This window comes from Notamacropus eugenii, chromosome 7, assembly GCF_028372415.1.
Source record: "Notamacropus eugenii isolate mMacEug1 chromosome 7, mMacEug1.pri_v2, whole genome shotgun sequence".
In the NCBI taxonomy this organism is placed as follows: Eukaryota; Metazoa; Chordata; class Mammalia; order Diprotodontia; family Macropodidae; genus Notamacropus; species Notamacropus eugenii.
In genome coordinates this window covers 60,736,957-60,753,580 of record NC_092878.1, presented here as the reverse complement: position 1 = coordinate 60,753,580, position 16,624 = coordinate 60,736,957, and the positions used below count along the sequence as shown (strand labels likewise).

Genomic DNA, 16,624 nt, shown 5'->3' with positions numbered 1-16,624 from the left:
AGGAGCCTCAGAATAAATGTATGCTCTTACTCACAAAAAGCTGAATGGGGCAAATTATTTTGGATTCTAGATTGACTCTATATCCTCCCTGTTCTGCTTGGATCTCTCTAACCCCATCTCTTTGCTTGTCCCTCAAGCTCTGGGAGTTAGATCTATATTCAAGTTTCACCTCTGACACCTAGTGACTGTATGACCCTGGCAAGTCACTTAAACTCTCAATGCCCCACGCAATTCTTTTCTAAGTTGCAGGGCAGTTACCAATCTGTATTGGTAGAGGAAGTTTTTCCACAGTGGGAATTCCCTTCACCAATGAAATAACTGGAACTAATAACAATAGCGGTACATGTCCATAATGCTTTAAGGTTTACAATGATATTTCTGTTGTCCTTCAAACTCTCATACTTCAATTCTAAAAATCTACTTCTTGCCTCTGGCCCCTTGAGCAGCATCTCATTCTCCAGCAATGAATCTCTGGTTCTATGTAACCAACCAGACACCCACAGAGAGCTCCAGACTCCCAACTAACCAACATAACTTCTGTGTGTGTGTGTGTGTGTGTGTGTGTGTGTGTGTGTGTGTGTGTGTGGTAGTGGTGGGGAGAAGACTTCTCAGACAAGATGTCTGAGCTAGCAACTTGTAGGCATTCTAGCCCCTGTCTAGGGCAGATCCCATCCTAGCCAGACCCTAATGGGTTTGGAAAGAACATTATTGTATCTTTCAGTTAATTCTGAGGAGTTTGGAGCTCTCTATCAGTGTTCAAAATCTGATCTTGGTGAGGAGAAGAATTATATTGAAATTACAATTACTTATGGGAAGGCACATAGTTCCTGTGCAGAGAGAAACTTACCTCTCAGCATGTCTTCACTATATTTAATCAAGAAATGGTGAACTCAGAATAAAAAATGGTACTACAAGAGGCTAGAATTATGCTGCTTGTATCTGAGGATTTTAAACATCCAAATAACTTTTTGAAAACCAAGACCAGACAAACATATGTGTGTGGGTTTCAAACATGAGGGAGAAGTCACTCTCTATAGCAAGTTTTTCCTCTTTTTTAGTATAGGAATTTGAGGAAAATGGGATGATTTCTACTTTGAGAGGAAATTATTTTGTTCACAAGACAGGCAAATAGCAGGAATTATTCCCCATACCTTAGGTAATGTGCTACATAGACAATAAGCTGCTATCAGCGTTTTTGCCCCTTGGGACAACCATGAGGTAGAGATGTATCTTGATCGCAAAATTGTGAAATGGCATTGTGGTTTTGTAATTATCCTCTTAAACCCATCTTCTTACACTGAAGCTTGAGGGCCTACCATGTAGGGTTATAGAGAGATAAACCCTCTTTAGACTTTCCACAATGAGGCCGAAGTGAGTGGATGGGAAAAATCACTGGAGACAAGATTTAGGGGTTGATTAGCTTAAAGAGCATAAAATAAAACTTCTGTACTCATACATCAAGACTGGAGCCAATCAATTTTTCATTTAACTGCCACTGACTGCCTGTATGACTTTGAGTAGGACACTTAACCTTTCTGAGACCCAGTGTTCTCATCTGCAAAATGATGGGACTGGATGATATAGCTTCTTAGGTTTTTTTTCCAGTTCCAGAACTTATTCCATAATCAAGTGATCATTTAATATCTACATTGTGTGTAACACAGTGCTAAGCATTGGGAGTGAGAAAGGACACAATTTGAACAAAATAGCCTCTGCCCTTTGGAAATATAGAGCCCAGTTATGGAATAGATTTAGAGTTTTTAGGAACCTCAGTAGTCACCTAATTCAACTCTCATTTCAAGGATGAAGGAAATGAAGCCCAAAGAGGTCCAGAATCTTACCCAAGGACACACAGGTAATAAATGGCAGGGATGAAATGGGAACTTAGGTTCTAAAATTTAGCTCACTCTTCACAATACCACATTGTCTCCCAAGTAAGAGTAACATCAGTGTTAGGTGAAAAAACAACCATTTAAAATACCAAGAAAAAAACAACAGGGGCCAAAGACAGATCATGCACATACATGTCTATCGGACTGAAGGGAGTAAAGTTTAACAGGAGCAAAAGAGGCCTAACATTTGTGCACAGACAGAATTGCTACAGGTTAGCTAAGATTTGGGCAAATCCTATACATAAGTAATAGTAATAGTAATAGTAATAGTAATAGTATATAGTAATAGATAGTAATATCTATCACTTCTCATGCCACATTTGGTGCCTGCTCCATTTTCCTGGCACACCTTTCTAACTGCCTTTTGGTGGACTTTCTGCCAGTCGTGAATTCTTTGGCCACTGTAATCTCTTTGTGACTGTTTCACATTTGTTTAATTGACCTAAGAATCTAAATGACCTCAGACAGTTTCCATGAGCATACACTGAGCTCACTGATGTGAAGTTATTTGGATCATTAGTAAAACATGCTACCTTTAATGTGCTTTCTGATGGGTATTTTTGTGGGGCCTTTAAATAGAATAGTGTCAGGGAGCAGAACATCAGTTTACTTTGTACTAAACGGAGATGAACACATGCAATAAAATTCCACAATTCTCTCCATCTGGAGAGGAGAATCTAAGTGAGCTTTGAAGACTAAACTCTGCATTGATTTTGCCAAGGGATAAACACCAGTCTGGAGGAAACCACATTTGGTCATGTTGCCCTCCATAAGATGTATTTTAAAATGGGGTGGGGAGAGGAAGACAAAGAAGAAGCAGCAGAGAGAGGTAGCAAAGAAAATCTCTGATTCTAGATCAAGAACTTCACTGGTTTTCTGCTATTTAATGATTTAAAGAAGCAAATGACTTGTTTTTGTTATTTCGGTTTTCAAAGGAGGGGTCAGACCTCCTCTTCTCTCTGTCCTCACACATCTTTCATACCGTATACACCCTACTGCATACTCAAACATACCTTCCCACATAGATACAGACTTCTCTTTGTCTACCACCCCACATACACACACCTTCCCACTATACACCCATACACAAAATAAAATTAGAAAAGCTGGCTAACTCTTAAGGTATTTAAAGACTGGAGACTTTCCACTAAAACTGCACGTGTAAAGCAGCTATGGCTACAGATGCAGCCAGCAGCAACATTAAGAACATAAGAGCCAGAAAGAGCACTTGCAAAAGGCCCAAATTGCCATTATCTTGCCACCAAACTACCTTTTTTAATGGGAAAAGCCACTCATTCTCCTGCTGTAACCTTCATTGTCACATTAGTCTATCGTGCTCTCTGATTCAGAGCTAATAATCCCTTTCATATTATTCATTTGTATCTATCGAAGACCTTTTCAGGACATGAAAAAGTTTCTTAGTCTCCCATTCCCTTTCATTAATTTGATGTAAGCTGCTAAAATATGGAGAAAACACTGTTTGATGATTTAAAAATAGAGGCTGAACTGATAAGCATATGGCATTAGCTTTAAGGGATTGCTCTCCTTTTAATTAGTCAACCCAAGAAAACAGTAAGCTAGTTTTTTGTTGTTGCTGTTTTTGCTTTGTTTTCTTTTATTTTTGGTCTTCACTTAAAGGAGAGTAATTGAGCTTGAGAAAGTCCAGCCAACTGGAGGCAAATGGTGTACAGACAGTCCTACATGCTGCCATCAAGACACCTCCCTCATTTTTGGATCCAAATTTACCTCTATCCCACACAGACCTGACACCAGTTCCCTCTTATTTCTGTCAATTACCCCCATTCAGACTGGCTGAATCACAGAAAGGGGAAGAGGGGGTAGGTAAGAAGGGAAAATACCAATGAGGGGTTAAGCCCAGAACTCCCAAACCCTCCTCCCAAGTCAGGATGTCGCCTTAGGGCCCCTTGGCAATGCTGGGAGAGAGGAAGGTTGCATATTGAGTTCTGGGTCATTTCTCTGGGCAACTATGAGAAAGGGTAGATTACTCTTGGGGTGGTGAAAAGGCATAATGAAGTTGTTTAGAGAGCAACCTCATCAAGGTTAAATTCAAACCTCAGGCAGAGCTGAACTGGACGACTAAAGGCTACATAGCTCCCTAGAGGCGCCTCCCCAAGGCCATTCTATGGACCTGAAAAAAGGGTCTGTAACTCCACAGTGGCGAATAGGGTGGCGGGAGCACGCCTCCTTTGAAGGTACTGTGGGAGCGGAGATAGCCAAGGTCCCTAGCTACCATTACAGTCAACTCCTAGCACCCACTCTCCGTCTCCCGAGTGGGAGGACAGCCGCCGCCAGTTCTGTCTTCTCCAACATCCCCCCGCCACTACCTGCCCAATCCCCGAACCTCGAGGAGGCTGAGAGCAAAGGAGGAGGGGGAGAGAGAGAGAGAAAAAGAAAAAGGCCACAAGTTTGGAGCCTTTCCTGGAGTGCCCGAGTCAAAAGGGCTCCTCTTTTATTTGGAGTCGCTTCACTCCTCTTATCTCCCGCAAAGGTTCAGTGAGTCCATTTTCTCAGCCTCCTGCGGCAATGGAGGCGGGAGTAGCAGTCTCTTAGCACCCCAGGAGGTGGTGAAAGTGCATACGGCGGGCGGCCCAGCCTGCACGTAGCAGCCCAAGGTTCTCTAGCCAAGTGCTCTCGCTGCGCCCTCCCGCTGCTTCCCTCTTGCCTAAAGCTCTGTTGCTGCCCTCTCGAGCTGACGGGTGCAGGGAGGGGCAGAGGCTTCCTTAGAACAGAGGGTGCTGAAAGGACAGCTCCAGTAAGCTGAGACACTCCCCCCAAACTATAGGGCGGGGCTGTACGGATGTCCCACAGGGTGCCAGCCTCTGGCTGAGGGTCGGGAAAAGCTTCTTTCACTTCCCCTCTGTCTCGCCCAACCACTGCTGCTTAGCCCCCCACCGAGTTCGTCTGCTAGTCTAGAGGTGGCTCCCGAGCCCCCCTTGCGACTGGCGCGGGAAAGACAGTTTTCTTCCCCCGAGCTTGAGCCAGAGGGCCCCTCTGGGGTGGGGAGCTTTGCCTATGCCCTGGAGGGGGCTCCCCTCCACTCCACACACACGTACCTCTACCTCCTCTTCTAGGTTATATTGAGAAGACAGCGGCTTCCCTCCTCGTCTGCTCATGCCCAAACCCCCTTAGATTCCTCCCAACCCCGGGCTCAGGGAGCCTCAGTGGTTTTAGGCTTCGGTGGAGCTCCAGGGAGAGGTCCACGAGCTTCCGAGACACGATCCCAGCTAGCTGTGAAAAGCACTCAGTCCAGGTAACAGGCAACGGCCACAGTCAACAATAGCCACCTCAAAGGCGCCTGTGGAACAAGGGGACTTCAAGGTGATTGCACCCATTATCCCTTCCCAGGGAGAGAAGCTAACCCCTGGAGCTCGGACCCCGAACTTTTCCTTGGTGTGCTAGGAAGGCCCGGCCTCTTTTAACCCCATGAAAAGTTTCCACAGACATCTAGGGTCTTTTATCCCCTTTTTCTGAAGTTCAGCGGAATAGTCGAAGGGAGGGAGAGGATCTCTGTGTGGCTAATTGTCCGGAAGAGAATCCGCCAGCAGCGCGCAGCACCAAACCTACCGGCAGCGAAAGGGTTAGTTGCTTGGTGTTGATTGTTTGAGTTCTTGAAGCGGGGTGAGGGGGAAGCAGGCGGGAGCCAAAGGGGCATTTTAATTTCCTCGGCTGACACAGAAATGCATTTTTGCAAAGAAAGAGCTGTATACAACAGCGTGGGGTGATGGATCTGACTGAGACCTGTCGCTAGAGATATTCTGGAGAGGGCTTCCTTCTCTTTTGGTAAGTGTGCTTGTGTGTTTATTTGTGTATGTAAATTAATTTTAATTGATTTTTTTCCTCAAGTGACTGCAGATGGGTGTACACACACACACACACACACACACACACACACACCGCAACACACACACACACACACACACACACACACACACACACACACACACACACACACACACACACACACACACACACACCCTCCTAAGAGCTCTGTGACTGCCCGGGAAGTCCCAGCACACTGCCTGTAGGGGAGCGTTGAAGCAGGACTTTCAGGCGGGGAATTGGTACGTTTTCTTCTGTTCCTTTCCCTCCCCCCTTTACAATCCCTGCTCTGCCTGCCTGCCGCCACCCGCTCCTCCTGAGGTTACTGCTCCTGGGGCAGTAGTGGAGGTCAGCTTCAGATCCATGACTTGAACAGATAAAAACGGGAGACTTGGTCTGGATTTCTGTTGAAGAGGATAAGAAAGCAAGCTCTGTGTTTCTAGCTAAACCTACCCCTCATTCTCCTCTCTCTCTCCGCCCCGCCTCCCAGCCCCCACGTGTAGACATCCAGCTGTCTGTGTATGACATGGGCATCAGTATATGTGGGAAGGGGGGGGGGCACTGGTATCCAGGAAGGTAGAGAGGCAGCTGGCCACAGGAGAGAGCAGGAACTTGGTTCCCAGACTGCTTCTGTCTCTCAGCCAGGAGAAGAGCTGAGGAAAATTTCGAAGATCAAGGAGTCCAGGTCACTTACTGAGGAGGGAGGGCAGTGGCAAAGACCCGTGTGGTGTGGGAGGGAAGCTCCTGGGTACGGTGTTTGGAGGCTTATTGGCCAGGTTGGGAGTGGGGAAAGGAGATGTAAAGATGCAAAGCCAAAGTATGTGGAGTGGGGTAAGTGGGGGAGGATGAGGGAGGGAGGGTGGAAGGTCTCTCTCCTTCTGTCTCCCTGTCTCTCTTTAAGGCAGTGACATCTCTCTCCTCTCCTCTCCCTCTACTCTGCAGGAATGTAATCTAGGATGCTCATTCTCAGATTGCTTAATGTGGTAGCCCCAGTCTACTTCTTGTGCATCTCCCTGGTGACCTTCGTCCTGCAGCTCTTCCTCTTCCTCCCCAACATGTTCAAGGACCCCACAATCACCCCTCTCTTCTCTCCGGCTCTGCTACATGGGGCTCTCTTCCTCTTCCTTTCTGCCAATGCTCTGGGCAACTACATCTTGGTGATTCAGAACTCACCTGAAGATCTGAGCACCCAAAAGAATGCAGGGGCTAAAGGAGTGGGCAACCCTTCTGAGTGGCCAGAGGCAGGCAGGAAGGCCTCATCCTCCTCACAGAGCACCCACTTTTGCAGGCTCTGTGCTAGGGTGACCCTGAGACACGACCACCACTGTTTCTTCACAGGAAACTGCATTGGGAGCAGAAACATGCGAAACTTCATCATGTTTTGCCTCTATACATCCTTGGCTTGTCTCTACTCCATGGTAGCTGGAGTGGCCTATATCTCTGCAGTACTCTCCATCTCTTTTGCCCACCCTTTGGCCTTCCTCACACTTCTGCCTCACTCCATTAGCCAGTTTTTTTCAGGTAAGTTGGCCTGATAACAGCGACGAATCTCAAGGTCATAGTTACCACCATCAAGATGATTATCAACATCCCCATAGAACTATAAGGGAATTAAGGGACCACGAAGTCAAACCCTCTCAGTTTAGAGATGAGCAAAATGAGACCTAGAGAAATGAAATGACATGTCCAAAGTGATACAGGAGTGGGATTAGCATTATTATCTTTAATTTCTCTTTCCTGCCTCTTCCTAACTCTTTTTCACTGGCTATATGACCTTGGACAAGTCACTTACATTCTCTGAACCTTTGTGTTTCAGTTCCCTCACATGCGAAATAGGAGTAATAATACTTGTACTATCTGTCTTACAGGGCTATTGTGAAGAAAGTATTTTGTAAGCATAAGATACCATATAAATATGCTATTAATAGGTGGCCCAGTGGATAGAATACTGGACATGACGTGGGAAGACCCAAGTGGCCTCAAACTAGCTGTGTGACCTTGAGTACACCACTTAACTTGTTGTCTGCTTCAGTTCCCTTGTCTGTAAAATGGGGACAAGAATAGAAGCTACCTCCCAGGGTTGATGTGATGTCGATAACACATTTTGCAAAACTTCAGGTGCTGTATGAATGCTCTACCTAGCAATTATGAATAACTACTTTCTAGGATTTTTTGTTTTTCCCAGAGCTTTGTAAGCATTTGAGTCAACTGGATCCCTTCACACTGTTCATTAAGTTCCCTTTTTCCTGTTTGGAGGTGATTCTGGGAAGGCTATGTCCCTGGAGCATGAATTCTGGTAGCTCTAGCAACCTGGAAAGACTCTGAGTCCACACCCAATGATGGGCTATGTGCCCATTGTCTGAGGATCAATCTACTTAATCTGGAAGCATCTCATGACCAGGTTGGCCACAAGGGGATGAATTTTTGGCCACAGTACCTCATGAAAGCTATTTCCAAGGGAAGAAAGGAATTGTGATTTATGCTGGCAGAGTAGACACCCACATTGATGTAATCTCAGATCCTTAAAGTATGGAATTGTTAATATGTCAGGAGTTGTGATTTTTGCCCAGGTGTGAATTCTCTTCATTGAGGCAGATCACAGATTTTGATCTGTCTGTGACTTAGCGTTTTAGTTTCAAGATATTTAGTGACTTACTCATGGTCACACAACTGGTAAAATGTCAGAGACTGGATCTGAACCCTGGTCTTCTTGACCATACTACCCACTTGTCATTCCTATACACAGACTTATAAAAACAGAAGATTCATGAACCTGCTTGTCCCTAGATTCCAGGAAAATATCAATGATAAGGAGATTACCTAGTAAAGGTTAAATCACAGACTCAGATTTATAACTGTATCTGATCTCAGAGCTCTCACTGGGGTTACACTAAATGCAATCCCCTTGTTTTTCAGAGGAAGAAACTAAGGGTAAGCAACTGGTTTAAGGTTACCTAAGTATTAAGTAGAAGAGCTAGAATTTGAAACCAGGTCTTCTGATCCTTACATCTAGCTACCTTTCCACTACTCTCCTGTGGGAACAACCCCAGGTACAGATTCTTATTTCCCAAATCTTCCCCACTTTCACTCCCCCATCACCATCTGGTACACTTCTAGGCTGTACTTGATTGGATGGTAACAGTGTTTCAGAGAACAGAATCAGGGTGTCCCAAAAGTCTTAGTACAATTTTAAGCTTGAGCAGTTTAGAACTCTCCTAAGGTTTTTTGGGACATCCTGTGCAATACTGCCCAAGTGACCACTGTAACTGACCTAAATGGGATCTGACTTGTGGTGGTAACTATAGCTTTTACCTCATGTTGGAATTGAGTGCCTGAATTCTTTCTCTTTCTATCACTGACTTCTGACCTAACCTGAATGTGGGTACCTCTTCCCACTTTAAGAGTAGAGAAGGAAGAAAGCTATGAACTCAAACTGAAAAACAGTGAGAGCATCCCTGGAAAGTCAGAATGTCCGTTATTGGCTGGGTGACCTTGGGCAAGTCTCTTTCTCTGAACAAGTTTCCTCAGAGGAATGGACTAGATTAGGTGATCTATCTTTATTTTTCCATATAGTTCTTGGTTTTCTTTGTAATTCTTTCTTAATTTTATACATTTATGTAATCCTGCATTTTTTATACATTTAGAAATATTATTCTGAGAAGGGGACCATAAGCTTCACCAGATTGCCTGAGGAGTCTATAGCACAAGAAAGGTTAACACCCTGGACTAGATGGTCCTTTCTAATACAAAACTTTCAAATCTGTAACCTGTTTATGGCAAGAGAAGACTAAAAACTTCAGGGAAACACCCACCTTTAGAAAAGGTCTTCCCAATCCTACATCATCACTCCCCCCTTCACCCAATTTGGGCTGGGTGATAGGGATAAGGGTATGTATTTTAGATATGAAAGTAGATTAATAGGAAGAAAGAAAGTCCTTGTCACCAGGAAAGAATTTAGCTCTACTAAATCGTAGATCTGGTAGCCTCCTGTAGCATACATACTGATGACTGCCTGTGAATCCAGAAGTATAGAGCAACACAGCCAGCCTTCTGTCCATAGGCTTCCCCATACAGAGTATTCAACTAATGTTATCTCTAGAAATACCACGTATAAGGTACAACTTGAAATCTATTCATACATACTTCTTGAGTTGTTTCTGCAAGGGAGGTTGGTAACAACTCCATACCACTACTCCCATCCCATTCTTCTCCCTCCCTTCTATAAGAATAAATCAAAAGAAGACAGAGAATGACATTTTTGATCCACTTGCTTCTTGGAATGACGATCATGTGGGAAGGAACTAGATTGAGGGGTAGGGGGTGTGTGGACATAAAGGGAAAATTTTAAAACCACTTTGCTCCTCACAAGATATCATTTTGGTCAGAGTATGGATGATGCATCTTTCTGAAGTATAGGTCTTCCCAGACAGTGAAATTACCAGAGTAAAATTTCACTAGTTGAGTTGATGGCCAAGAGTGGAGGAGTATTGGCACAGAAAATAATATCATAGGGCTACAGAGGGTGGTCCATCTCCCAGAAAGTATGGCCCTGTCCCTGTGTGGTTACTCTTGTCTTGGTAACATCAAGATAAAGGAACCACAAAGACAGGGACCTTGGGGTATTAAGTGGGGATGATTGCACTCCATATTGCTGGGTGACGGTTGTGGAGAGATAGCATATCAACTCCAGAAGAAAGCATGCCCCTGCACATGTTAGAATAATGAGGCAAAGATCCATTTGCTCCTTGCTAGTAACTATATAGAGAAACACCCATCTTGGTTAGCTGACATTTAGCTGAATCCCGGAGAAACTTTTAACGTTGAGGGTTGCACCAAGAGATAGCTGATGAACAATTATTAGGATAACAGTAATAACTCGTGTAGCACTCTCAGATCTACAAAACAGTTTCCTCACTGCTGTGCTGTGCAATCATTTATAAAAATATCATCCCTATCTTTCACATGAGGAAATTGAGACTAAGGGAGTTTAAATGATTTGCCTGTACTCATAAAGCTAATAACTTAGGATTTAAGAACTAGGATTTGAGGAGTCTTTTAACTCCAAATCTGGTGCCTTTTAGCTGGTGCTAGACTTTCTAGAACTCAGAGCCTCACAGTTTCTGAAGCAGAAGAGGTTCTAGGAAAGTGACTATCATTGATCTGATACGGTGTGGTTGCTAACAAAATAGGTAGATCAGGGATGGGGTGGGAGTGGAAGTGAGTTCAGTGAGGCATATGATCTGGGGCAGATGGGATGGGGTGGAATATAGAAAGCCATGAAACTGCTATTAAACTTTCTTTACAAAGTAGCTTAATAATTTAAAATAGACTATTATAAAGAATCCTGAAATAAGTGTCTATTAATGATAAGAACAAGTCTGGGAACCACTCCAGAGTGCAGCCTGAAGTCTATTCAAAATTTACTCAGTTTGGGAGGAGGAGGGGGATAAAAAGAAGCCCCTTATTTTAAGTTGATAGAATTCTATCCATAGTTGTGGATACCCAGAAAGTGGCCTGGTGACCAACACAAAGCTCCACCTACAAATGAATTAGGAATGAGCCTGTGGTCTGCTCAATCCCCACTCCACTCCATCCAAGGAGAATAAACAAAAGTGTTTTGTGTTTTTGCTCCCTCTCTTATCCTAAGAACATCAATATGGCACTTTATAGTTAACAAAGCACTTTGCTCACAACATTACTGGGGGATACATAATTTTATTGCTGTTCAGTTGTTTCAGTTATGTATGACTCTTTGTTGCCCTACTTGGGGGTTTCTTAGCAAAGATACTGGGATGCTTTGCCATTTCCTTCTCCAGTTCATGTTACAGATGAGGAAACTGAGACAAACAGGGCTAAGTGACTTGCCCAGGATCACAAAGCTATTAAGTGTCTGTGGCTGGATTTGAACTTGTGTCTTCTTAACTCCAGGGCTGGTGCTGTATCCATTGCACCACTTAGCTGCTTTATTATTATCTCTATTTTTTTAAATAAAATTATAATATCTATTTTATAAATGAAGAAATTATTCAAGAGGTTAAATGGTTAAATACCCAAAAGTTTAAATACCCAAAAAGTCCTATAGATACAACTTCTGATGCCAAGTACTACTGTACTACCTCATCCTTCTTCCCTCTCTTGTTATCATTCCTTTATCTCTTTCCAGACCTTCCTAAAGTTATCTTCCTACCTTCCACACCTACACCCCCTGTCCAACCCACTGAGGCACATAACTTCTACTGAGGTTTTCCATTGTCACCTCCTTCCTATCCCTTCAATAATTTCTTTCTCCTCCAGTAGCTTTCATTCCAAAGATTTGAAGCCACACCCATTGCCATCCACCTGTCCCCAGCCTCTGAGAAAGTCTAGAAAATCCAGAACTGGCTCAAGTGGTGCCCGGTTATTGTCCATTTGCAAAAACTAGAGAAGCAGCATTGCTAAGTAGGCATGCCACCTTGTTAGATACAAAAATAAAAATCTCATTCAACATTTCCACAGCTTGGTACAGTAGAGAGAACATTAGATTTGGAATCAGAAGGCCTGGATTTGAATCCTGACTTTGCCACTCTCAATCTGCATGATCTTGGGCAATTTAACTGACCCCCTAGGGGCTTTGATTTCCTCGTTTACAAATAAAGAGGTGAAACTAGTAGAACTCTAAATCTGTGATCCTAAGGAGCTTAAGGTCTTTCCATTAATCTGCTGAGTGACTTAGAGAACACGTTTGCTTCATCTCCCTCAACCTCAGATTTCTCATTTCTTTAGAATGGGGATGAAATAACCTGACTTTCTCTTGGCAAGCTATGATAAATAAGATATAGTGCCTAGAGGTCTTCAGAAGAAAGGTGCCAAAAAACTTTCTAACATTTAAAGCAGTCCAAAAATGGAAAGGGCTATTTGGGAGATAATGAGCTTCCTGTCACTGGAAAGGTGTAAGTCATATCTAGATGAGTATTGTCCACCAGGGTTTATTAAAGGAAAAAATCTGCTTTGGCTAGGTAGTTGGATTCAAAATCTAACTCTTAAGATTTTATGATTCTATAAAATATCAGTTATAATTACACATTAGAAGGAGCAGAGGCAATGGGTCTAGACAGTTCAAACACCTAGAAAGAAAACACGTCCCAGCTTGTAGACACTGCATCCTCTCTATTCCAGGCTTGAATTATCACTAGGCTGTATCCCTAGATAAAATCCTGTGGTAAATAGCTCTGTCTTGTCATGGCTTGTCCCTGGAACTCTTACTGAGCAGCAAGAAAAGACAAAGTCAGACTATGTATGTAGGACTAATTGCTGAGACATTTCCTCTCCTCATCTTTCTCATCCCATAAGGGTAACTCTTTCCAGTCCACATTCCTTGAGCCCTGACTGAAGCAATGCTATGGGGAATCCTAAAGGCACTTGTTCCTTTCTTGGCCTGTGGACAACCAGTAATAACCAGAACTGACAGGAGAAGAAATGGGTCAGAGGGATGGCTTAAAAAAACAAAATTATCCTGGTCCTTCCTCCCCTCCCCATAGCATGCTGGCAGAAGGTGGTTCTTTGAAATGCCAGCTGGACTGAAGTCTCAGCCTCCTGGGCATCTGCACTTATTTATTTATCTCTGACTTTGCAAAAAAGGACAATCACCAACGCCCCTGGGAGTTTGAGACAAAAATGCTAATGAGGAAGCCCTTACCCACTCCTGTTTCTTCCCTGCCTGGCCAGATAACACCCCTCTCAACAGGCCCCACCTAGATTTAAAAAGGCAAGATCTAGGCAAGACCTAAAGTAATGAGTGAACTGAAGTCTATGGGGCTAGGGAATAGGTCAACCAGCAAGGAGAGAGAAAGGGAACACAACTGGAATTATGGGATGGAATTTGGAATTCAAAACCAAGAATAGATTATAAAACTCCTAATGAATGTCATTTTAAAATCATTTAAGGAGATAGTATTATCTCATAAGAAAGAAAAAAGGAAATAAAGGACAGCTCCTAGGCTCTGTTCTTATGGCCGTCACATAAACTATTTGGGTGGATTTGAAGCAACTCAATTCAAGAAACGTTTATTAAATAACGACAGTGGATAGATTTGTTTTAAAGTACTGGTAGACATGCAAAATTCATTCAAGACATGTTCCCAATTGTCATGAATGGGAAATGTATGGTTTAGTAGCAGGGCATGACACATTCTAAATAACTATAATACAAGATAATAAATGAAAGCTACAAACACAATGCATATAAAATCTAAAGGGGGAAAGGTCATTATCATTGGAGGGATAAGAAAGCATTATGGATATAAATTTTTCTATTAGGAATATAAGGACTTCTGAAATCATCGTCAAGTTGCATCATGTCACAGAGGACAAAATGAAGGCCAAGGAAGGTTATGCTACTTAGAGTCACACAAACAATGAATGGTAGAGACTAGATTTGAAGGAAAGTCCTCTGACTCCAAATTAGTAATCTATTCACTGCTCCATTTTGCCTTCTTGAAGGAGAGGTCAGTTGAATTGGGCCTTAAAGAATATACATAATAATTCAAAGGATAAAGGCATACCTAAATAGCCCATCAGATACCAGAAGAGCAAGGCAGAGTTTGTGTTTGGGGCTTTGGAATTTAGCCTAAGCCACTGTACTTCATTTCCTTCAGACATGCTTTTCACAGCTGTAAAATAGATGAGTGACCACGATTAGAGAGAATTGAAAGTAGAACTAGAGCTAAAAACTGGTTAGTTTCCCTCTCAACCGGAGCTGTTTGAAAATTGCTTTGATGTCCCTTTTGAGCTCAAAGAACAGCTAAGCTGATAAAACATGTTCATGTGAGTCATTTCCAGTTGAGGTTGGCTTGATCCAAACTTGTTTAGTTTGAGTTAAATGTAAACCTTAACCAGTCCCTAAAAGTTCGTATCTTTAGGAAACTTTCCATTTTATGAGTTAATTGGGATAAGCAAAATATATTGAGGTCAGAATTAAGGAAGAACTTCCTGGTTGTGAGAGGCTGACAAGTTTAGACTATTCCCTCATAGAAAAACTGAAGAATGAGACAGACAATGACCTACCTGAGTCAGTTTAAGTATAGTCTTACTTATAGGCAGGAATATATATTAGATAGTTCTGTAAACCATTCACTTTGAGGAGTCTAAAATGAGTGCTCTGTTCACCCTGCTGCCAATACTTTAATGACTTTTAATCACTCCTGAGGTGAGTATTCTTAGAGTTAACTCTGTGACTTACTCTTGGCAATTTTGTCACAGAAGGTTACAACTGAAAGGGCACTTAAAGATGTCCTTGATCAAACTCTCTTGTTTGACAAAATGAGGGAACTGAGAGCCAAAGAGATGAAATTATTTGTTTGAGCTAGTAAATAGCAGAGGTAGGATTTGAAACGAGATCTTCTGGGTCTGAAACTATTTTTTTTTTCCATTAGATCACAGTCTAGAGGCAGCATTCCATCCCAGTTAACTCATGTACCTTATAAAATGACAACCATCTAGTGACAGACTTCCTGTTTTGTCCTGTAATGCCATGATTTTGTTCCTCTCTCCTGATATAAAATATTCTCTTTTCTTGTTCCCAGCTGAGAGATAGAAAGAAGGAAAGTAATGATACAACTCCATAGAAATACCAAGTGTTCTTTTTCATGTTCCCTAAATGAAAAGCATAATGGCTCTCTTACCTTTATAAATCACCGTTTCTATTCTCTCTCCCTTTCATCCGCCTGGCCCTCCCTTCCTGTGACCCTGATAAACAGCAGCAGCACAGAAAAAAAAAAAAGTTAGGGCAGTTAGTTCATTTCTTTTCTTGCCTTGCTGCAGCTCTGTCTGCAAAAGCTTCAAAATGTAGCTTCGGTCTCATTAATCTCCTTGGCGGAAATGCATGAATGGGTAATGTTTCTGTACGTGGTCTGGGTATATAAAATGTTCTCTCTCCTTTTTTCCCTGCTCCTCCTTATTGCTCCCCACCCCCTACCAGGAGCTGTCCTTGGTTCTGAAATGTTCGTCATCCTCATGCTATACCTCTGGTTTGGGATTGGACTGGCTTGTGCTGGCTTCTGCTGCCATCAACTTCTGTTGGTGCTCAGGGGACAGACCCGACACCAGGTGCGGAAGGGGATGGTGGTTCGTGCCCGCCCCTGGAGGAAGAATCTGCAAGAGGTCTTCGGAAAGAGATGGCTCCTGGGTCTTCTTATTCCCATGCTCAATGTGGGAAGTGAATACCCTCGGCATAAGGGCAAATAACAGCCCTGCCTTACCTGGCTTGCTATCTCACACCCTTTCTTTTCTTTATCTCTATCCCTGCCTGAACACAAGCATATTTTCTCATTTCTACTCATGATCTACTAGAATACTCAGCAGTAGGGAAAGGTCAAGTCAACTCTCAGCATCCCAACCTACAATCAAGTAAATAGGTAGTATTAAATAGAGAACCAACTGCCACTCGGTAGAGAGGAAATCCAATAGCCCAGAATTCTGATACTTGTGTCACTAGGAAAACAGACAAAATGACCATGAATTCCCTTAGGACTGACTCCCACTGCTCTCAGAACTTTCTCTTAGATATCCTCTTCTCTCCTCACCCACAACCTCCCAATCCCTCTGTCTCTACTCATAAAAATTATATATGATGTCACCATTAGTTAGGATTAGTTGTATGTAGTCTTCCTCCAATACCCTGATGAGGGTAAGGTTGGGGAATGATGGATTGCTGAGGCTGATGCAAATCTCAGAGTGACCTTGGAGGCGATGAGAAACATTTAAAAATAAAATGTATGAGAAGTAGCCAAGCAGTTGCTCGCCCTTATCCTGCCAACTATAGGAGAGAGTAAGAGAATTTTAGAATAATAATAACTTACATTAATATAGTAAGTTAAAATTTGTAAAGCACTTTGCATCTATTTATCTCACTTGAA

At 42.9% G+C, this 16,624-nt stretch overlaps 1 protein-coding gene across 1 annotated transcript; it reads left to right on the top strand.

Moving 5' to 3' along the window:
• Positions 1-6,688: 6,688 nt before the first annotated feature.
• ZDHHC22 (zDHHC palmitoyltransferase 22) lies at positions 6,689-16,016 on the top strand. Its single transcript, XM_072624388.1, has 2 exons — positions 6,689-7,253; positions 15,688-16,016. The coding sequence occupies exons 1-2, from the start codon at positions 6,689-6,691 to the stop codon at positions 15,951-15,953; spliced, it is 831 nt and encodes a 276-aa protein (XP_072480489.1). The 3' UTR covers positions 15,954-16,016.
• Positions 16,017-16,624: the final 608 nt, after the last annotated feature.

Coding starts and splice junctions, on each gene's coding strand:
- ZDHHC22 (XM_072624388.1), top strand. CDS start 6,689: ATGCTCATTCTCAGATTGCTTAATGTGGTAGCCCCAGTCTACTTCTTG. Junction 7,254..15,687: donor CATTAGCCAGTTTTTTTCAG/GTAAGTTGGCCT, acceptor ACCCCCTACCAG/GAGCTGTCCTTGGTTCTGAA.